The following is a 23,519-nucleotide window of genomic DNA, read 5'->3' on the forward strand; positions in this document are numbered from 1 at the left end:
TTGTCATGACACGATGATGAAACATTGTTACAGTTGTTTTAGTACCTTTATGCACCTCATATTATACCTTTACACAGGTTTGACTGTACCTGTCAAACCTGTGTAAAGGCGGCTGTGGATCAGTGGTAAAAGGTCAGGGTTCAATCCCAAGCTCCTGCAGATGTGGGCAAGACACTTAACCTAATGAAACGCCAAGTCTAATGAGTAAAAAAGGAAATACAGTGAGAGTCATTGTTATGTATACACTGTTAAGAATGTCTTCTCTTATGGCCATTAGCCTTTAATTTAATATAAATCAAAATTAACTTATGTTCCAATATTATTCAGGGCCCCTGTCAGTCATCGGCCCTTAGAATCATCCTAACTGTTCTCCCCCTTACGGCGCTCCTGATCATTAATAGATTGAGACTGATTCATAACTAACTCCTCACAGTATTTCTAATGACGAGTTAAGAACTAATATAACAATAACGCTCATCTAGAGGTTTGATGAAATGAAGCAGATGACTAAAAATAGATTCAAAAAGAAAAACATTTTAAACCAAAAGTTTGATCTGAGTGTAGTCTGTCGTAGAATTATTTCTGACCTACATGTCGAGTGATGTGTTGCTAACGACAGCCTGTGTAAGAATGATGGACGGACAGGTTCATCCAAAGTTCTCTGTCATCAATCACAATCTGAAATGTAAAAATATCTTTATTTAAAGACACATTAGCTCTCACTGGTGTTGACAATCCCTGCGGGGTTTCCAGGAAATGTTGGAGCAGTAAATCTCTTCTCCGTTCAGTGTGTGTGTTTGTGAAACTCAAGTGTGAGCGTCCACACACACACACACACACACACACACACACACACACACACACACACACACACACACACACACACAGGCTGCAAATGAGGAGGACAACGTGTGTGTGTGTGTGTGTGTCTGAACTGTGTGTGAGTTTGTTAAGGACCGAGGTCATGTGTGCTATTTTGGTAACACGCCGACACACCTGCAGGAGTTATCAGAGGGCGGGACTGTCACCTGATACCCCTCACAGTCTGAAGCAGCACCACTGATAAAATAAAGAACAGACATGCTGTTTTTTAACGATGGTATCACTTCTGGTCACTTTTTCACTTTTAGAAATAGATGAGATCAAGCTAAAATGTGACTTCCTCATCACACAGACTTTGATACAATAAGACAGATCCTGTTTCTGTAAATCATTTCCGAACACTGAGGTCCAAGTCATTCAACATAAAAATCTATAGTATATCATTATGTGAATGATATGCATTGATTGGTGTTAACACAACTTTCAAATCTCTAGTGAGGACTTTTTTGTTTGGGTTGATTTTCATGTACAAAGATTTTGTGTTTAATTTTTAAACAAAGCAGTACCTCTTATTTCATTGATAATTTTGTCCTGTACATGGGTTAATTTATTTTTAATTGAACCTTTATTTAATCAGGTATTCAACCCATTGAGGTCAAGATCTTTTTCAGAAGGACGTCATAATAAATATCACATGATTAAGAAACAGTCTATAAACAATACATTAAGAGAAAACAACAAATACAATGTGCAGATTGGTTTGCAGATAATGTGCAAAATTCAAAAACACATCAGGCACTGTCCAATGGTCTCACGTTCTTTGTCTTTTAAGTCATTCTGGAGAAAGTTTCCTGCAGAGGGAGCAGCAAAACTAAACATTCTTTTCCTGAGCTCAGTGTGGACACGAGGAACAGACAGTTTGAAAACATGTCAGGAACAGAAGGCATAATGGCTCCTGGTTATTTGGAGGTATGAACATAAATATGAAAGATAATTATCATAATAATCTGGTTCATCATTGTCTTGTTTGTTTCTGTAGCTCATAAAGAGGCATCAGTATAAATCAGTGAGTTTTCAAAATCAGAGAAAAACTCCTCTGAGAAGCTTTAAATGAGTAATATGTAACATTTCTTACTGCATACTGGTTTCTCTGACAATATCAATCCATCCATTATCTACGCCCCTTTTCCCTTCCGGGGTCACGGGGGGTCTGGAGCTGATCCCAGCTGTCATTGGGCGACAGGTGGGGTACACCATCGACTGTTCACCAGGGCTCACATATAGAGACAGACAAACAGCCACACTCACATTCACACCTACAGACAATTTAGAGTCACCAGTTAATCTAACGAGCATGTGTTTGGACTGTGGGAGGAAACCAGAGTACCTGGAGAGAACCCACACATGCACAGGAAGAATATGCAAACTCCACACAGAGAGGCTCCTGTCCAATTTGAGCCAGGAACCTCCTCACTGTGAGGCGACAGCACAAACTGCCCCACTGTGCAGCATCAGTCTCTGAGTCTGCGTAATGATGCATTATGACTGATGGTGTTTTCATTTCTGAAATCTTTATCTGCAAATGAAGTGAAGTGTCCTCTATTTAAAATCCATGCACTCATTTATATGCAATAATGTAAGAACTCCATATTCAACCAGTCTGTGCACTCTGTTTATTGTGTGAATCTACTTTGTTAAGCTACCGTTGCAACCCTATAAATCTTTTATTTTTAAATCTGTGATTATTTGTGCTCTGTGTGTTCACTTCCTTTTTGCCATTTATTTGCTGCTGCAAACATAAAAAACTTCTCAGTGGAATCAATTATGATTTATAAAGTACTTATTTATAATACTTCATGTATGATTTACGACTGAATTGGCACTTCTGAGTGCAGGCTTCTAAAAAGCTGTTTTAGTGGTCATTGCCCTTTTGTTTAACACATAACACATCGTAAACATCTCTCTCCCATCTCCCTCCCTCTATATTCTCCCCCTCACTCTTATCAACATTGTCCTTTAAGACTCCTCCTGAGCTGTCAGGACTGACTCGTCTCATTGTCTGTGCCGCTCGAGTAACGATCCAGACTTCAGTCCATGTCGGCTCAGCCTGTCCATCATCAGCAGTCTGAGCACATCGTCCTCCTCTGTGTCTTCATCTGTGGAGTCAAACTCATGTTTGATCACTTCATGAAGTCAATCAGCAGCAGAAGAAGACAGTAAAGACATCCGTGTTTGAAGCAGATGGTGTCTGGTGTCTTAATATAACCCAGCCTGTCTGTCAGTCTGCTCGGTGCTGATGACAGACACCTGACTGTGAGGCCGTCTGCTGCTGCTGCTGCTGCTGCACTCATTACACTCACACTCAGCCTCCAGGAACAACACAACTCTAACACGTCATCAACATGATGAGCCTGCACGCTTCACACAAGCATCTGATGAAACAGTTACACTGGAGCTACTCAATCAGTCTGATCACTTCACGTCACTTAGTCATTGCTGATTGGCTGTTTGCACTGTGGGGGTTTTAAACACCAACAGATCACCCTGGAGACGTGATGTGATGTGTTAGCAAACAGTTTGCTTCTTTAACAGCACAGTTTTTATCTGCAGTGTTTTCTGCCGACTAGTCAGAGTAAGTCCATTTTAACTCACCTTTGACCTCTGCTTGGTCTCAAGCAGGTACTGGTGGAAACATCTGGCTATTTGGCTACAAAGTCCTTCACAATGTTCAGCAATTCTCTGATTAAGTCTGCCCATTGATTGATGAAAAGGTTGTTTACTGATTCTGTAAAAAAAAAAACTCACTGTGAAAAAAAGGTGGACATATCCAGTGTGGCTCCTCAATGTTTTAGATATTTTGGCTGTCAGCATCTTGTTTTTAAATTCCAGATATGACCATATTTGGACAAGAGGAGGAGCTTCTGCCTCTATGTGGTTGACGCCGCACAGTAAAGAAAGACCTTGTTGTTTACAGTAAACATAAAAAGTGAAGTGTTCATGCTGCCTTAAAATTAAACTTAAAACAGACTGAAATTAATATCCAATTCTAAACAAAAAATGCATACATCCCTCCCCTTTCTCACTTGTCTTCTATTAATTCAAATTATTTCAACAAATTCTTAGATTCATTAACAACTAATATACCAACAAGTGTCTCCAGTTAATTTGCCCTTAAAATAAATAAAAAACAATCCCAGTGTGTTAACAATCCGGATATCCACCCAGTGTTACTAAATCAATGGAATCCCCCTAAAACAACTTTTCCTCCTCATTTATCTGCCTAACAGTTCTCTTTGTAAAGTTTTTTATTTAATTGATTTATATTTGTGCTTAGTTTCAGCTCATCACCCGACCCCTTCCACAAGTCCGACCCGTAAACTGAAGTACACAGACTCTTCTAAAACACGTTGTTTTTAAAACCAAATGTTGCCCAAAAGTTCCACTTCATAGCCACTTAATAAAATGTCATCTCAACTTTCAGCTTTTCTGTAAACTTAACAAATAATTAAATTAAATGTTTGCTGAGATTTATTGCCCGGTGTTACTGGGGCTGATGATGAGACTCTTCGCTACCAGGGACGGGTGTTGCAAATTAGCTATAAATGCTGTGACGCTAGCACTGGATGTCTGTTTTCAGTTTGTAAATCTGTCCCCAACAAATAACCCATACATAAATAAATAATGTTGTTTTGTTTCTGATACTCAACAGCAGTGTGTCCATTTTCCTGTTCAGCCTGTTTCAACATATTTCTATGAAATGTTTTTCAGGGTTAAAGTCTGAATTAAATGTGTTTTAATCCTCTTTGCGTTCAGGTGACAGAAAGCCAGCGCTCTGTTTTATAAATGTTCTGACCTGAAGAGATGCAGCTGAGATGCACACCTGAAGCTTCTGCACGTTACAGCTGTGAAGGTGTTGTAAGGATCTGGTTCACAGCAGGGACATGAACCCGCTCTTAAATCCAGGGATTGAGGCTGTTTGAAGGGATTAGAGTTTGGGTATATATACGTGTAGCTCAGGAAGGCCTCCTTTAGTCTTACCTCTGACAGACAGGGATGGGATATCCCCAAACCATGTGTGTGAAATTTTCATCTTTCATTTTGTTGTCACTGTGTCAAGAGGTAGAATTTATCTACATTTAACATGTTCAGACCAGAGTTCATCATCATTTCCAAAGACTCTGACACATCAAGCAGATGGCAGAGAACAGGTGGCGATGAAGGCCGCCTCACGTCTTGGCCAAAAAGTTGAACTAGAACACACCACAAAGATTACCGCCGACGTCCAACCACCGTTGCACGTTCTGCACATGCGTGAGAGGAAATAACTCAATAAACCGATTCAACATGTCAGATTGGCCATAAAAGTCCAACAGGGGCTGACGGGTAGCGACGGAGCCGGACACACCAAAACAACGAGGGTGACCCCGCTCACTGACGGTCCAACTAGGACTGACGGCCGACGATCTCCTTGGTGTGTCAGGGCCTTATTAAGAATACAGACGCCAGACGTTCAGATACAACAAACACCAACTCAACACGTTCTTAAAGCTCCTGTGAGGAGTTTTTAGGAGGTAGACTGAAAAAAAAAATTGATGCCTTTTTATGAGCAACCAAAGCATCAACAAAGAGACTGAATTTATATAATAATATTTACACTGAAACCTCTGCTGTGGGGTCGGTGTTAGACCAAGTCATTAACAGCATGCTACAGAAACAGCTTTTATTTGAGACTTTTTGACGAGTTGTGCATTTGACTCTCACACAGGGTGAGATTATTTGCTTTAAAACATGACTGTCTCATGTACTGAATAAATCAGGAAAGAGATCAGAGATCACACTTTGTCCACCAGGGACGCCAAAATCAACACAAACCAAACGTTTCTCACAGGAGCTTTAAGTATTCTGATGCTTCAGCTCTGATCTCTTTGCTCAGTAAAGGGTGATTTCACAAAATCCTGTTCATTTGATCAGTGTGAACACAAACGTACCGTATTCAGGTACCATGTCAGAGGACGCTTGAAGAAGTAGTCTCGGGCACAAAATGTGTACTCGAGTACTCGAGAGGGGAGGAGTGCCTTATATAAGAACGGACTAAGACGATCCCCAGGCTGGAGCAACATGCAGGAATGAATGTGTGATAATACAGTTCTGGATTAAAAATAATAACAATAAAAAAATGTCTCATTAAGCACCTGTCTTATATAATGAAAAAAATGAAGCAATCATCTTCTTCTAAATCTGAAAATATCACATTAAATCCTTAATTTAAAGATACTTACCCAGTTGCCCTCTGGGAGAAATAAAGTTGTCTGAGTCTGATTAAGTTCCAGTTCTGAGTCTTTAATCTTTAATCTTTGGGTCTTTTTTTCCCACTCTTTTATTCTTATGGTCCTACATTGCTGTAACACTGCACTATGAGTTGGTGTCTATCATCTCTTTGAGAACAAAACTGCTCCGCCGTTAAGAAAATCTGCTCAAAGATTTTAGATCTGAGAAACTCAATGAATCACTGTGCAATAAAAAGATGGCCGACAACTTTGTATTTAACACCAACCAAGTTCTGAACGGTATCATCAAATCCAAAATACAAGTTCTTAATGTTGAATAAAGTCAGACTTATGCACTCATTTTGAACATTAGTCTATCCTCTAACCCAGTCCTGGAGCTCTGTCCTCTGTGGCTGTAAAGTGATGTGAAACATCTGCATGTTGTGTCTTGTCTTTGTTTTTGTCTCTTCTTTAGAAAGCTGAGCTGCTGAATTTCAGACTCAAAGTGTTATTATCATCATCATCTTCAAATGTCCTCTGTGTTTTGTGTAATAAAATCTGAAACAATAAAACCAGCTCAACCCCAGAGTAAGACCAAAGATCCTTAGAAGAGTTTTAGTTTCAGAGTATTGCAGAGCGTTGCATTAGTGTTGTTGTTGTTGTTGTTGTTGTTGTTGTCTCCTCACACACAGTGACTCTCCTCTCTGTGCTGCAGCTGCTCTGTTCTCAAACACACTCCACTCTATAACATCTTCACAATTATTACTGGATTTGTTTCAATTATGCCACGATAAAAACAATATAATAATAATAATTTAAGAAAAGGGTCTAAAGTTTGAGTCATGATTTATTTTTATTTCCCGTGAAGTAAAATTAATGAAACTGCTTGATGTGTTTAAACACCAGTCTGAAATGTTTTATCTTGATATTTTACTACACAATTCAACCAGCAGGTGGCACTTTTCTTCCAGGTTGTAAAGGAAACACAGCTGTGCACCTCCATCCATCATCTATAGTTCTTTTCCCGCTCAGGGTCGCTGGAGCTGATCCCAGCTGTCATTGGGCGAGAGGCGGGGTTACACCGGTTGCCAGCCAATCACAGGGCTGACATATAGAGACAGACAACCAGCCACACTCACATTCACACCTACGGACAATTTAGAGTCAGCAGTTAACCTAACTAGCATGCTTTTGGACTGTGGGAGGAAGTCGGAGTACCCGGAGAGAACCCACACATGCACGGGGAGAACATGCTAACTCTGCACAGAGAGACTCCTGTCAGACGGGGATTCAAACCAGGAAACTCCTCGCTGTGAGGTAACTGTGCTAACCACTGCACCACTGTGCAGACGCAGATTGAAATGGTAAAAGAAAATGCTATTTCTGTGTGTGTGCTTGTGTGTGCACTTAACACTTGTGTCCACCCCTGCAGAAGTCTGAGGCAGAGTTGAGAAACCCCAGTCAAAATAATCTGTCTCCACTGAGCGTGCCAAAGTGCTCCACACTGGCCCATTAAAGTAAACACCCTGCCTGTTCCTCTGCTGGTTTTATAAATTATGATAATGAATACATGTGTGGAAGTGTATCTCTACATTTCACATTGCATTCATATTCTTTAAGTTTGTATTCATTTGGACACAAAGTCACCCGAGTGTAAACAACTGAATGGATTTAATGAAATAAAGCACTCAGAGAAACACCTGTTCTTTGACATTTCAGAGCAGAAGGAAGAAATCATATTTTTTGAGTTCATGAACTTTAATCATGGAGACTTCTTCAGCCTCATGTGGCAGCTCTGAGTCTTTAATCCAGCATGATTGCAAACCTGTCGCATCCAGCAGATTCCCACTAATTCAATTTAATCCGGGTAAAGCTGATGCAGCGGTTGTCATCGTTGTTAGTATGAAGTTTCCCTTTTTTATTATCATGGGTATACTGTATGTTTAAAAACACATTAACTGTCCTAAAGTGAAAAGAGAAAAGAGCGTAAGAAAACCCCTCTTCATCCAGATTGAGTCCAGCGCGGATTAACACACTTATATTTTGTGCAGTCGGCACTTTGCTGGATAATCCGACTGCAGGCCGACAAATCACGTCAAATCCTTTCTGAGCCTCTGACATGTTTACAGCTCTCAGAGAGGCGGACCCTGTCTGAGGTCTTCACACTGTTCACCAGAAGATTCACTTTGAAACCTTATGTCCTGCGACCTCCAGTGTGTGTCCATGACTGCACAGTTCATAGTGTGTGTGTGTGTGTGTGTTAGTGTGTTATCAAAGAGTCAGGTGGTCCCCCAACATCAGACAGTGTACAGGTTCCCCATGAAGAACCTCTCTCTGCAGGTACAGTCATTAAAATGTCTTCGACCCATTCAAATCATCATCATCTGGGTAAGTATTCCTGTGGGAGTCTGCTAAAGTTCCTGCTCTGCAGCGCCTGGTCGACAGAGCGGATGAATGGGTCGATCAGGTCCCTCATGTCTGGAGTGAAGGGGTCAAACGAGGGCCTCTGGGGCCCCGAGCGTTTAAAATGTCCGTCCTGGTTGGTCTGAGCGCACAGCAGCCTCTCCTCGGTCATGGAGATGTTCAAAAAGTCTGTGATGACGCGGAGCTGAGGGAGGAGAGCCCGCTGCAGCTCCTCGTAGTGAACCACCAGCAGGCGCCGTCCGAACTTCAACCAGCTGAGAGCGTGAGACGCCCACCAGGGGGCGTAACTTGAGACAAACTCTGGCCACTCTGCGTGGGAAGAAGGAGACCGTTAGGATTGTTTGGATGGTAACTTGTTTGTTAAAGCATCATGTGGTCTTAAAAGTGTTCAATGTGCTGTATGAGCAACATGTATGTAATCAGAGTGACCTGCTTTATTATGTCTCAAAATGCTCAGTTTAATAAATACAACTTTGGTGCACAGAAAATCACACAAATGACTTACAAACTAAAACAAAGAGTAAGACAAATGTCCTCATAATCCACAATCAACAGGACTTTTAATAGTTTGCTGGGGGGGGGGGGTCATCTTGGTTTGTTAAGCTTGATATAGAATCTAACTCAAAGCTCTTGTGAGCAACTTTCATGTTGTTTTATTTTTAGCGCCCCCTGTTGACAAAGTGGTATCTCTTCTCTCTGCTGATTTTAAGATTAATTAAGATTAAGATTTATTATTTATTTAAATTACACTCTGTAAGTCATGCAACACACACACAAACTGAAATATACACACATGCACAAACAGGATCCTATGTTCATTCACTAATGGAGAGATGTCAGGGTGACGGAGCCGCCCCCGGCAGACGCTTCTGAGCTGGTGGTGGGTAGGGGATTTTGGTGTCTTGCTCAAGTGCACCTCGGCAGTGCTCAGACACCTCTCCAGCTACCAGACCAACTTCCATATTTTGTCCGCACCGGGACTTGACCAGGCAACCCTCCAGTTCCCAACCCAAGTCCCTACAGACTGAGCTACTGCCGCCCCTTAAATCTTTATCCTGTAGATGTGTAAATTGTGTTCTCTGACACATAAACTTTCACCCTGCTTCTTAAAACCATCAAACTGATCACTTATGGAGAATCTTTGTTGTGGAAAATGTAACAAAGCCGGGTTCTGCAGCGTGATGTTGATTTATGCAAAATGTGATTGTAGTTGGGTATTTATTTTGGCACAGTGCAGCTCTGTGTTGTAATTTTGTTGACTTATCTTGTTGACTTTTTTCCTTGCAGGTTGACTTTTTTCCTTGCAGGTTTATACGTTTTTTCTTCTTTCTGCACCTTTTCGTTCTCTGCATAGGCCAAAGTGAATAGAAAGTATTCCCCTACACTTTGCCGCTTAAACAGAACGGAATAAAACATATGAAAATGAAAATGTGAATTCTGTTGGACATTTACCCTGCAGCGAGGAATTCAGACTTTAAATAAATCAATATGAAGCCAGTTGGCCACATACAAAATCAATTGCAGGATATCATTTTCCAGTTTATTACATATTAACATTCCTGTATCTGGAACAGAAGCATTTCATTATAATTCAGAGAAAACTGAGTTAGATAATATGTTGAGACAACGGTTTATGTGTTAGAATAAGTGATTCCCACAAATCGCCTTGGAGAGAAATCTTTAATCCTTCACTCCGGATAGGAAGACATCGATAAGGCACACATGTAAGATATCTGTGATCGACTTTAGCTCTCACACACATGAAAAACAATGCACCACTAATATCTTTAAAGGAAGTACCTCAATAAAATCATTTCAAATGTATTTCTTATATGCATTGATCGCTTGCTCAAACCAACTCGGAGGTTATATGTCTCTTTCTTCATGTGGTAACCATGGCAGTGGATTGTTGAGATCAGTCATATGAATAAAACCAAATCATCCTAGGGTCTAGTGTCTTTAAGAAGTATTTGTCTTTACTATTAAAACATAAATAAAACAAAACAGAAGAAAATAAAATTGATATCTTTGTGGAGTTATATCTCTAGAGCAGTGGTTCTCAACTGGAGGGTCGGGACCCAAAAGTGGGTCGAGGAGTGTTTTCAGTGGGTCACAAATGTGAGCCTTTTTAAACATGTTTGTTCCATTTCATTGTGCTGTCATGTTTGGTACCATCTGAGGTCCAAACCGACAATGTTTTTCATTAAACATATACTATGTAGACTTTTATTACAATATTTACATTAAAATATATAAATTAATAAAAAATGGACTAAACCTATGCTATATTTTCTTTTTGTTGAGTACTTACATGACCTCAAATATTTCCAACAGTTATCAAAGCCACAGAAATCCTTAATTTTATACTTCTGTGTCTTGTTGTGGCGGCTGCCATGACAGACATGACATGTTTATTGTTGCCATGGAAACACCGGATGTTACATACAGCATAAGGAAGCGGTAGCTGCTACTGAAAGCTGCTGTGCTGTGGCTGTATGTGCTGCTGTGATTAAAAAAAACATCATGTAAATTAAACTTGGAAACATCGTCTGTAAACATATCCTCTTCTTCAGGTGGGATTCACACGTTTGTCTCGACTACGGTCAACATGGAGTTCGTTTCCATCTGGGGTGGGGGGTTGGTGGAGTACCAGAGAGAACATATTTAGTTATGGTATTGATTGAACGCCCCCTAGTGGTGAAATCTATATAATGTGCCTTTAAATAAATCTGATTGGTTAAAAATGATCAGAAATTTGGGTCGCAATTTTCTTGAAGGAGGTCATGAGGCTGGACCAGTTGGGAACCTTTGTTTTAGAGGAATGACAGTCTGTAAACTGTGTGTAAACATATTCATTGATTTCAGTCACTTTTGCTCTGTCTTATAGAGGCACATCTCTCACTGTTCTTATGGTCTTCCTTTCAGGAGCTTAGAGACATTTCAATATCATCCGTCCTGTAAAGATAGTTCTGGAATTAAGTCAACTGGATTAGACAACATGAATAAAACGTTGTCAGCTTTAAAATGTGGATTCCCTCTGTATATTTCTAAAAAGCACAGGCTAAGGTTGATGCAGAGAAACCTTATCAAGAAGATCTAGAAAGTTGAAAAGAAGATGCTGATATGACGTTGATGTAACAGCAATAAAAAAAGCCTCAACCCGCAGTAAACACCACGGACCCGAGCCACATTTTCTTCAAGTATAAAATGAACGCAGTGAAGTCGCTCAATGGACGCTCTTGACATTTCTATGAAAAGCCTGCCCATGTTATTGGATGTGAGGTGGCCAGCAGTGAAGCCCACTTGATCTGTATGAATTAAAGATCAAAACACTCTCTGAAGACGCACTGCGAGCGTCTTTGCAAACACTTTATAATCATTATTCTACAGACTCTCTGGATGGAAATTATCCATCTGCAAATGGTCTTTGAGAGCTTTTTCTATCGGAGAGATCACACAGAGCTCACACTGTGCAGCACGGACTTACTGAGGAAGGTTATCTGCACATCTTTGAAGCGTTTATTAAACTCAGTATGAAATGGTTCCTTCAGATTGCTGCCCTGATCTCTGTCTCTCAGACACCTCTGTCTGAATATTCTGGATGTGTATTTAAACTCTGGCAAAGTTCTGTATAAAAGCACCACTTTCCTTTGAAGCGTTTTCACACTAAAACACTTTAAGTTTTAATAATATTTTCAGAACTTCATATTTAAGTGAAAAGGTTTGAATATTAAAGAGGCCTTGTCATCTTGAATTAAAGGAACTGAGGACGGTCTTGATTTTGTTTGAGGGGCTCATAGAAATCCTGTGATCCAGAGTAACTGGGACACTGTTTCTAGAGAGAGGAGCTCTTTTTTAAATTTATAACATTAAATATATTTAAAGAGATGGTCTGCCATCTGTTTGACTATTCTTAAGTTATACACATCACTAGGAACTGTATAACCAAACATAACAAGCCTCTACAGGTCAATGAATCAGATCAATATTTAAGATTCATTTAAAGGTCTGAATATGAATATAGTAAAAACTAAATATGCCCTATGTAAGTATATTGTGGAGTAATTACTTCCAAAAAGAGAGTGAAGTCAAACTCCCTCTGGATTTGTTGTTTTCAGCTCTGTGTTCACATACTACACTTCCTTCAGCTTGTTTATGTTTCGTTCAGAGGTTCAAACAGGTTTCGTATATGTATTTTAAGTGAACCCCTCCCCCTCCAACCGTTAGCCATGCCAACATGTAGGGAGAAGAGAGATGGCCCCGCCCACTCCGGGGCGTTGTGTGTACAACTGAAGGAGAACCAACAGACTATCCAAAATAAAAAGACAAACAGATAACAACTGAATCAAACTTTGAGATGCATATCGTTACTTGACATTGATCAATTAATCTTGTCCTCAGTTGTTTATTGGCACTCGTCTGCTGCTCTCACTGTCTCACAGAAACCAGAAGAAAATGAATCAGGACGGGAGGAGAGGGGCGGGGAACGTGTGGAGACTGGAGGGCAGGGGGGAGCTGAGGGATGTAAGAAGGTTTGTGTGTAGAGAACATTTGTTGTGATCTGAAAATCTGCTCTGAAAGTCGCATAGTAAGCTTTTAAGGTATCATTTAGGAAAAAGCAACTTCCTAAAGCAGCCCCATGCCAGGTCGTCTTTTCTCTACGGTTTATAGCTCCTCCAGTTCACTTCACTTCATTTTTATTGTACACTTGAGGTGTCAACAATATCATAACCTTGACATATAAAAGCACGACTATCTCTCTGCTTCAGGGAGGATTTCAGAAGATGCATTTATAAATGGCTGAACTGACACCTTTACACATGCTTCATCGCGTCTGTGTAGGAGTCAGTGAATTAACTAATAGGACGCTTCGCTTTTCTCGTTCATAATGAAAAATACAGTCTGTTAACATTTCAATAGAAAAGCTTGCATAGGGCACATGTGCTGTAAGTTCCTGACCGCTGGTATAAAAGCTGTGATGCAGAGTGCAGTGTTCAATATGAGACTGTTTACTGATGCACTCACAGTAACAGCAGGCCCTCTGTTCAGCTGCGATAACATCAGCAAGACATCATGCAGCAGTAACTACAGGAGCCTCCAGCAGAGACCTACATAACAACACCATTAAATCTTTACTGTGCATAAGACTGCATTACCTTTGCTCCTCCACTGCGAGTCGGTGGCGTGTCCTAAATGTCCGGCGCACTTGCGGTTGAATTCGGCCATGAGGGAGCGGTACGGGTTACGTATCAGCAGGATGGCGGAATCAAACATCTCGATCTCCTTCTGACCGCTCTCGTGAGTCTTCACACAGATGCTGCGGCCGCTCTTCCAGTAATCCTTTTCTCCTTTGAAACCTGGAACAACACATGAACATGAAGGAATAAAAGTCCAGTTATGAGGAGGATATTCAAAAACCATGAAAACAGCATGCTTTAAAAAATAAAACATAAGGCGCCCCCCCCCCCCCACCCCCCCACCCCCCCCCACACACACCTCTGTTGTACAGCGTGCCATCGAAGTAGAAGCTGCCAGTGTAGTAGCCGGTCACGAGCTCGATCAGGTGCCGTACCCAGGTGTTCCCTGCACCAGGAAAACTAGACAGAGCCACGAGGGAGCTGGACCGCTGAGGGAGAAACATCCGCTCTTTGCACCTGGAGTCTACGAGCACAGAGGACATGTTGTCAGTTATTAATGAAAGACAAATGCATCAGATGAAATCAGAAAATATGTATAGAGGGAGCAAGCAATGGATTCACTTTCAAAACAAAAGGAAACTGAGAATAAGTCACATGTGATGAAAACTGCAGAAGAATGAAATGTGAGAATTTGGGTCGGGTGTAAGTTTGGGAATAACAAAACGCTTTTGAGAGCAATTTCCTCTTCCATCATGTATAAAGGCTGGGCTCAGACTACAGGAGATTTTAAATCCCAAACATTTTTTTTTAAATCAGGTTGCATCACGCACAGATATTCCTTTTTTTCCCCGTCTCAAACATGAACACATTACAAGATCGTTGTGCGCCAGGGGCAGGGATGTATCAACTCACGCAATCGCACAGAGAAGCAGATGTAAACAAATTGGAAACAGACTTTGTTGTAACACCCTGCTCTAGTAGAGGTTTGAAGAAGCAAAGTTCAAAATCATTTAATCACAAAAGCAAAAGCTAATTATTTTCATGGCTAGTGTAACATATCTTTCTGGGGCAATATACGCACAATTTTACCATAAAACATCACCTACCATGCAGTGCATTAATATTTTGAAGTACACATTGTGCTTTTAACTTGAATTAATGCTTTGTAACTTAGGATGTCTGAAAGGTGAAGATATTTTAAACTACATTGTACATTGCTGACACGAGCACCCTGTGTCCACCTAGCTTTTTTTCCAGGCAGAAAGGCGCTGGCTGGTCGCTCGGGAACGCTTGCAGAAAATTGCAGCACGTTCATCCCTGTCTCCATGACAACAGTCTGTTGACAACGGTCACAGTATTACCAACACTGATCTCTTACTTTTTACTGAATATTTTTAATTTTCGATTGCTTATTACCCCGATCAGACATGGAGCAAACAGGATGTGGGTACAAGATATGATCCATAGGCAGCAAAACTAGATGGAATATCATCCATTTGGAAAAGAGAGTTTTGCAGTAAAAACACTAGGTTGACAAAGGACCCAAGGCTTTCTATTTACTATTCTTTAAGACTTAAAGGTACAATGTGCTACATTTTAAACATCAATATAGCAGATATCAAATATAACCAAACTAAATATATTTAGGTTTTAATGACTTTCTGGAAAAAAAGAGTGTCAAACTTCAAACTTCCTCTAGGTTTGTTGTTTTTAGCTCTGTACCCACACAGACAGGACAGAGACTTCTTCAATGCTCAGAGTCTCAAACATGTTTGAAACTGTTTTTTTTGTTGTTGCATAAACCCCTCCCTCTCTGTGTGTTAGCCCTGCCACCACATGGGGGGAAGACAGACGCCCCACCCACTCAGGGACGGTGCTAGTAGAGGCAGCTTTATGGTCTATTGCAGTGCTTCCCAAAGTGTGGGCCGCGGCCCCCTTGTGGGCCGTGTGGGTAGTGCAGGTGGGCTGCGAAAAGCCCTCCACCAATTTTAAAAATAAAATAAATATCACAATAATGATGATTTACCATGAGTCAACACTTTAAGTGATTAGTAAGGCGTGTCATGACTATTCATGGATATATTGTTTAGTAAATTTTGTGTCTCTCTTATAATATCATGCCATAATATCATGTTGTAATGTCCAATAATTTACCCTTACTGAAAGTTTTAGCTGTAGTCATAACATTTTTTTTATAATAGGCCCCAGAGTCAGTGGGAAAGGCTGGTCTATTGTATCTAAAATGGGACCATAATTTACAGACTGAACATCATGCTGTAAAGAGGAAGACTTGCAGCTATGGACCAAGACCATAAACACATCAGAAAAATGTAGTGTAATCAATCAACTGAGAAGTTTTGTTTTTAGATGTTTTTGTACAGTACGACTTCTATTGCAACTAGTTTAGTCGCCCCCTGCTGGTCATCAGGACTAATATGTGTATTATGTATAATATATGTTTATAATATAATATATATATATATAATAATGTATAATAATATGCAGGATTCAGGCACTTCTGCATTGGCTAACCTGTTAAAACTGCGAGGCTGCGTCTGCTTCTTATATTCAGCCTTTGTTTTAATGTGATTGGAGCTTTAAAACAGATTTCATGACTGCCACAGAGTTTGCATCTATAGCAGTGAATTCTCACCCAGCACAGGTGTGTGGTACACCTGGTAGTAGTCGTGCTCAGTGGGGGCTGCTGGTGTGGAGACGCTGGTGTAGTTCACAGCAGTGTTTCCTGCACACTGCTGGCTGTCAGACTGCTGGCTGAGGCTGAACAGAGACGACGTCCACGTACAGAAGCAGCGGGGCTTCATGAACACAGCCAGCGGGAGCTCCTGCAAACCAGAAACACAAATGTTCTCCAGCTTTTTCTCTGACTTATCAATCTTATTTGAAGACCTATTTCACCCAAGGGTGATGTGTTGAATCAGATCAGCAGGATGGTCTGCATCACATATCTATTTCAATTTTTATAATTCAAGGTCAAAATCCTCAGTCAGAGCAGAAGGACAGACACTGCAGTGATTTTTAAAAATATTCTGCATAATCACACACACGGCTGAAATATATTCACAATGCAGTCACTGCCAAATGATGTGTAATATTTCCATTTCTGTTTTTCAATGAGACACAGCTGCATCAGTAAGATGTCAGTGAGGGACTCACATTATCTCATTCTCGTTAGCACCACATTAAACCTTAAATATTCAGAGAATCAAAGCAGCTTCATGCTCTCACATGTGATCTCCTGAGGGTGGAGACCGCAGCTCTCTGAGCCTCCAGCGACACTCTAAAGAGAGTCCTGAGGAGTGCAATGATAATCAGGTGTGTGATTTTAGAGGGACTGCTTCAAACCTTGTCTGTGCAGGTCTCGATGCAGGCCTGGATGGTCAGGTTGGGCTGAGACGAGTAGATGGGGAAGGTGGTGAGGGTGTTCTTCGGCAGCTTGAAGCAACCTCGATAGTGAACATTTCTGACTGGAGAGAAATACACAAATTAATCAAAGGTCACATATTAAACTGTTTTTTAACACGTTTAAATAAGTCTCAGAACTCCCCAATACATGTCTGTGAAGTGTAATGCCATAAATCCACTCTGATCCTGTATTTGATCGTACATATAAACCCCTCTATTTCAGCCCTGCTCAGAACAGGCTGTTTCTGTGTCTGTACCTTTAAATATGTAAATGAGCTGTGTCTGACCACGCCCCCTCTCTGGAAGGGTTTGGGTGGGTTGCGCTTTCTCGCTCCATGCCCTATTGTTTTACGGTGAGAAGGCAGACTCAGAGGGCAGAACAAACACCTAGCTGTGGGAGTGTCATCCACCTGGGGAGGGGTTACTGCCATTTGTGATGTCATGAAGGGAAAATCTCCAAACGGCCTGTTTGAGCACACATTTTCTGAAAAGTGGAGCAGGCAGAAGACGGAGAGGATGGACTTTTCTCATCATTGGGGGATTTATCGACAGGCCGGACACATGTTAGTGTTAGAGAAACATGGTGAAGTGTATTTTGCATAATACGTGACCTTAAAATGAATTATTTAAAGGCAAATATATATTGTTGTCTTGATGCCAAATACTGTCCCAGGCTATACTGCAGGAGTGCTTTATCTGTCTACTGTTGTTGACACACTATGAAGAAAAACAGAATTTCTCTAGTAAAACTTTTTCATCGTAAATAATTTCATAATAATCAATAAAAAGAAACACAAAGAAAGGGCTTTCTCTAAGTACAGGCCCAAAATGCCTTTTTTTACACATAATGTCCACATTACCTGACAGGTACACATACAAAATGTGCAAAAATGACTCAAAACACCTTATTTGTTTGAAAGATTATTGTGGTGGTCTGAAAATTAAAGTATTTAACAGTTCTTTTTTTATTCCTTAATTTGTCTACCTTTCGATCCCCATTTAGAATTTAGGATACAATTTCTGAAAACAACAAAGAGATAAAAATGTCTTGGTCTGTGAAGGCAGTGTGTATGTTAAATGTTAAATGTTGCCTCCACATGTCTTGGCACTGTGTTGGATAACATCATACGAGAGAGGCTTTTGGCTTCATCTCAATCATCAGAATCTAAAATAAAAAGTGAAAAAAAAGATAAGGGTTGAATGTGATTGACTGATTTGTTCAAAGTAGGGTTTACATTCCCTTAACTGTATCCTGGTGAGTAATGTATTCAACATTCAGCTGCAAATCTCCAGAGACACTGAAGAGACTGATCATGAATATTAATACTGTATATGAAATAAACTCCTTATATAATATATGTGACCTTGAAAACAGAACAGAGATGCATTCCTCTAAAGAACAGAAAAAAAGAAATGTGCATGAATAAAAATTTCCATTTTGCTGCTTTTTAATGAAGTGTTTGAATCTATAAAGAGCAGCATAAGAATATCTAACTGTGCAGTCACAACATACATGCTCCGTGTATTTCTTTTTCTTTTAGATGAAATGAACAGTGATGTTGGTGCTTCAATAGCTTTATGTGACCAGCCTAATGCAGGAGAAGGTAAAGCAGGAGACGTTGTCCTGGCAGCAGAAGTCGGCCTCTTGAGTCGACGAGCTTCCCCAACCGACAGCGAGGAGATTGGGCACTACTACCACCCGACGTCCCTCACACCCAGCCACAACCATCGGACTGTGTCGTCCCCACAACCACCCCCATCCTCATTCAAAGGAGAAATCCTTCCTGCATATTATCCACAGTCCCCCTATCACATTTTTCTTTTGTAACATAACAATGAGTAAGCTCTTTTAACTGCTTTGTGTAAAGCGTCTATGAATTGGCGCTATACAAAAAATGATTGATTGATCGATCGATTGGTAAATGGACTTGAGCTACACATTAACAAACTGATGGTAGAGGATGTAAAGTGTCCATCAGAAGTAATTAATCCCATTCATACCCCACCAACAAGGCAGCAGGAGCAGTTCGGGGTTAAGTGTCTTGCCAAAGGACACAGTGGACATGTTGCTGCAGGAGCGAACCCCCGACCTTCCATTTGAGAGACAACAACTCTACCAACTGAGCCACAGCCGCCCCTAACAGATTGACATTTGGTTTCCTGTGACAGACCCGGATACATAAACCTTAGTAAACCCCATAACTCTGTATCTCCACAGTTGCTGCCTAAAGAGGAAACTCTTGAGTGAAAATCATTATGTAAAAATTTGATCTAAATGTGACATTAAACAAAAATTCACCTTTATTATCAGCACTAATCATGAAATGGGACTAAAAAAAACAAAGCTCACTTAGGTGGACTATGTGACTCGACGTCTTTAACAACAACAAAAACGTTTTATGAACATTTTTGTATTAGAACATTTCTCTGTTTAGTTGTCCTGTTCTGTAACTTACTGTACTCTTTGTGGCAATGTGAAATGTGCCTGCCCAACCTAGGTGCTTTTTTTTTGTTTATTTATTTTTATTGTTCCTAAAACTCAACAATATTTTTTGAAAAGACAAAGGGTTAAATAGTTGAAGCTAATGGATTCCATCATATTTTGTTGAATCTTTAAGAAACCCTCTGAGGCTGTATTTGACATTTTGAAGTAGTGGTAGGAACAAGACAGTCCATTTGTTTGGGACTATTTTCAACCACAGATTAGTTAACACTTGATGCTGCGGCACCTCGGGGTGTCTTGTCTTGATGGTTATGAAAACTGTCATTCAACATAACAGACGGTATTGCTACAGAGGTTGACCTTTCTGTTGAGATCAAATCCATTTGTTTTGGCCACAAACAGCCATTAGCAGCACTGAATCTCCTCAAAAGCACCAGACTGCATTTACAAAAAAACATCTTTTTACCTTGTAGAACTCAAGTGTCGCTGGTTTATTGTTACCCGGATCACCAGGTTTGTTTGTGTTATCCTGTCATTGGATCCAAGCTAGCACCAAGGTCACACAATAAATCAAACTGATGGAGGCAGGGGGAGACCAGCTGCTCCGTGATTTTAAGGTACATTGTTGTTTCTTTTCAATAGAGTCTGGTGGCTTTGAGGAGACTAATCTGATTGACTGATGAATGTTTCAGGTAAAAAAAAAAAAGGTGTCTCTTTAGAAATCCACAGTGATAGTTTAGATGATTGGAAACTGTCATTGGCAAAAACAGCACTATTTACTGCTGTCTTACTGTTTTGTAGTTGCCAGCTGAACATTTCCACCAAAGCAATCCCAAACAATTCTAAATATTTGTGCTTTAGATCCTAGAATATGTAAAGAAAAGGAATCAGGTGGACGTCTAATAGGAGGAAAGATCGGATCACAACAAACTGTGTCCCACTTAACTGAGCTCTAGTTTACAGAGAGAAAAATATCTAATTTAAAAAGAAATGTCCACCAGTTTAGACGTACCAGGTGTGTTACAAACAGCAGCAGAAATGTGTGTCGTGGTTGTAGTGGTGGTTATAGAGCTGCAGCTCCTGGACGAGACTAAACTCCCTCAAGTCCTGTCGTGCCCTGAGGATTTCATATACACACACCCTCTCCTTCTGCTGCTGCTCGTCTCCTCCTCCTCATCAGTAGAAGAAAGATCAGAGCTTTCTACTTAATAGTAGACAGGTACAAACATACTGTGAATCCATGAAGTAGATATTTCCCCCGACTATTGTTTCAGTCACCTAGCAACGTGCGCCGATGCTTTTTGGTCGTTTGGTTCCTCTTCTGCTCCACGGTGAATGCAGCGTACACCCTGTCCTATCTGAACAGCCCGTTAGGGACTGCTCATGGTTGGTAGTGAGATTTTATGTTCAAGTTTATAGAGATTTTGGAAACAATAATTTAGACCACACAATAAAAAGTGGTAATGGAACATTAATGTACATGTTTCTATATTTATTTAATGATATATATATATATATTTTGTATTATTTGATGTGTTTTCTCTGTTGTGTCTTGGGATATAAATGCAAATATCTCATGTGATCCTGATTTCACTCTTGAAAAGTGTAAACTAAGTTAAATGTTATGGTATTATTTTGGTTGATAAAAACGTGTAAGTATGACTGATGGAAAGCATGAAAGTAATAAAAATAATTCTAAAAAACAAAAAAGAAAAAAAAAGTTTTACAGAAGGTTTTTTTCATTGGTCTAGATTGTTAAATTTAAATTTGGAATTTATTTGTAAATCTGAGCAGCAACACGCCTCTTTCAGTCATTTGAGTAGAGGGTCATAATAATTCTGTCATAATTACTGATATCAGTGTTTTGACTGTTTGCAATCTGTGACTGCATCGCTGTTATTCTTTGAGCTGTTATCTTTTAACATTTTCTCCACTGATCTTGTTATTTATTTATATTCTCTTTTAGAGAGTCTCAGTTAAAAAGTTCAGTCGTATCTTCACTCTTGTGCGCCGCCCCCCTGCTGAGCGGTACCATGCAGAGAATAAAAAGCACTCAGTCCTGTGTTCCCCCCCCCTCAGGGGAGTCGACTCACACTTTCTGTGCCCGGGCAGCTGCTCCTCCACTTTATAAACCGAGAGTCGGCCCACACCGCCACAGGGAGACCCCCTCTCCCCCCGACACACCAGACTACAATCCTCCTCGGGAGCCTGAGGGCTGCTGATCCGGTTCCCGCAGTGGCATTCAGCTCCATACTCCAGACCTGCAAACTGGTACCCACTAAAAAAAAAAAAAAACACACACACACACACAGAAGGACACACGGTTATTGCCAAGGCCGAGGGGGTCTGATTCCCTGTAACCATTACCCCCGGGCTAAACCCTCCCACAGGACAGAAGTTAACATTTCAAACTTAGCATTGAAGTCAAAGTGCAGCTTTAAACTCTGTCTGCTGTGCTGTTTGGATTCTGTCTTCCTCCTGCTGCTGTCTCACTGCTAGTCTCTCTCTCAGCTGAACCAGAGTCACCTCTGATCCATACTTTACATATCAAGGCTGTTGTGACTCATCCCCCCTCTTTACCCCCCCCCCTCCTCAGGACAGACACAGTCCTCATCAAAATTGACCTTTTCATATATGTCCTTTGAAGCTTCCTCATAAATTGCCTTGACTTTTTACTTGTACTCATCGCAGTAATTGGCTCGCTCAGGTAACGAGTGCGGTTGCTCTCTGTGTGGAAGGGGGGGGGTTGAGAAGAAGGGGGAGCTCGATGGGCTCAAGATGAGAGCAACGTCTCACTCTCTCTATCTCTCTGTCTCTCTCTCTGACTGCCTCCATCTGTCCTCAGCTCCTCTGGTTCTGTGAAGCTACACTTCATGGGAATATGACAGGGAATTATTCAAAGCGGTCATTTCTTCAGTCTTGCTTTGAAATCTTCCACCTGCCGCTCCCTGTTTTCTTGAAAATTCGGCTCTCACTCACCCAATCCGAGGTTTTCAACTTCCCCTGAAAAAGGGATGAGACCCCCTGATCTCCCCTGAACCTGTCCCCCCTAGTTCTTAATTTAGAAACAATTATATTATATGACGATGACCTTTGCTGCTTATTGACTGTTTGATTGGCTGGTTCTTATGATGTGATCTGTAATGTTAACATACTGTGTTCAGCAGATTATAGTAGAAACCCCAACAGCCTGTTCAATAAAATACTAGAAGTGGTTTGATTGGACACGAGGCATTTCCATGAGAACAACAACACTGGGACCTTACCACAGGGGCCGATAAGGGCCACAATGCTGCAACCGTCAAATGATTCTCATTAGACCAAACAGGCTGCAAATTCAATCACACATGTAAAAGTTTAAAAAAAAAACTCAACAACAGAAATCTGCTGTAAATGAAAAAGTGTTCTACAAAAACATGACACAACTGCATCAACAGCAAACATTCTGTAAATACAGAAGTGATGCTAAAACAAAAAACACACAAACTCAGAAAACAACTGCACAAGAAAAACGCTGATTAAGCCATAACAATGGACGTGCGCCAGGCCTGTAGGGGGCACACAGTGGAACAGTTTATTATTGACAGGAGACACTGCAGGTGTCATGGCACTGAACTTGTTATCTGACTACATAACAACAAGCTCTGTTGGATCTTTTGGACTTCTGCATGGTTTTTAAAATTTGAATCATTTCTGAATCTGCAACTTGTTTTACCTAATGAAAATCATTTGGGCTTTTGTAGTGGGACTTCCCTTGTCAGCCACCGTACTTTTGACTGTATGTCGTATCTCATAGACTGTAAACATTAATGGATGAAACCTGAGTGACGTCATCCATCTGTTACAGCAGGGGGCTCAGAAGGCTCATCGGTAGCCGACGCAATGCTGGAAATCCTGACTCAGTCTAACTTTCAGTCAACCTAACGACAGACTGAGAGCTGGAGCTGAGGCGGGTTTTAAGACTCTTAACGAACCGTTACATCACGCCCACCTGTCAATCAT

General features: G+C 40.8%; 1 protein-coding gene across 3 annotated transcripts in view; it reads right to left on the reverse strand.

The window, feature by feature from the left end:
- Window positions 1-7,741: 7,741 nt before the first annotated feature.
- Window positions 7,742-23,519, reverse strand: part of wscd1b (WSC domain containing 1b) — a 37,505-nt gene continuing 21,727 nt past the window's right edge. For 2 of the 3 annotated variants that reach the window (XM_065963123.1, XM_029276876.2), the window contains 6 exons: window positions 21,611-21,795; window positions 17,015-17,136; window positions 16,305-16,494; window positions 14,010-14,174; window positions 13,670-13,870; window positions 7,742-8,822 (listed from right to left, as the gene is read on the reverse strand). In XM_065963123.1, the coding sequence (XP_065819195.1) occupies window positions 8,470-8,822; window positions 13,670-13,870; window positions 14,010-14,174; window positions 16,305-16,494; window positions 17,015-17,136; window positions 21,611-21,795 (1,216 nt within the window). In that variant the 3' untranslated portion in view covers window positions 7,742-8,469. The other variant, XM_065963124.1, reaches the window with a different exon arrangement.

Source organism: Labrus bergylta, chromosome 14 (assembly GCF_963930695.1).
Source record: "Labrus bergylta chromosome 14, fLabBer1.1, whole genome shotgun sequence".
NCBI lineage: Eukaryota > Metazoa > Chordata > Actinopteri > Labriformes > Labridae > Labrus > Labrus bergylta.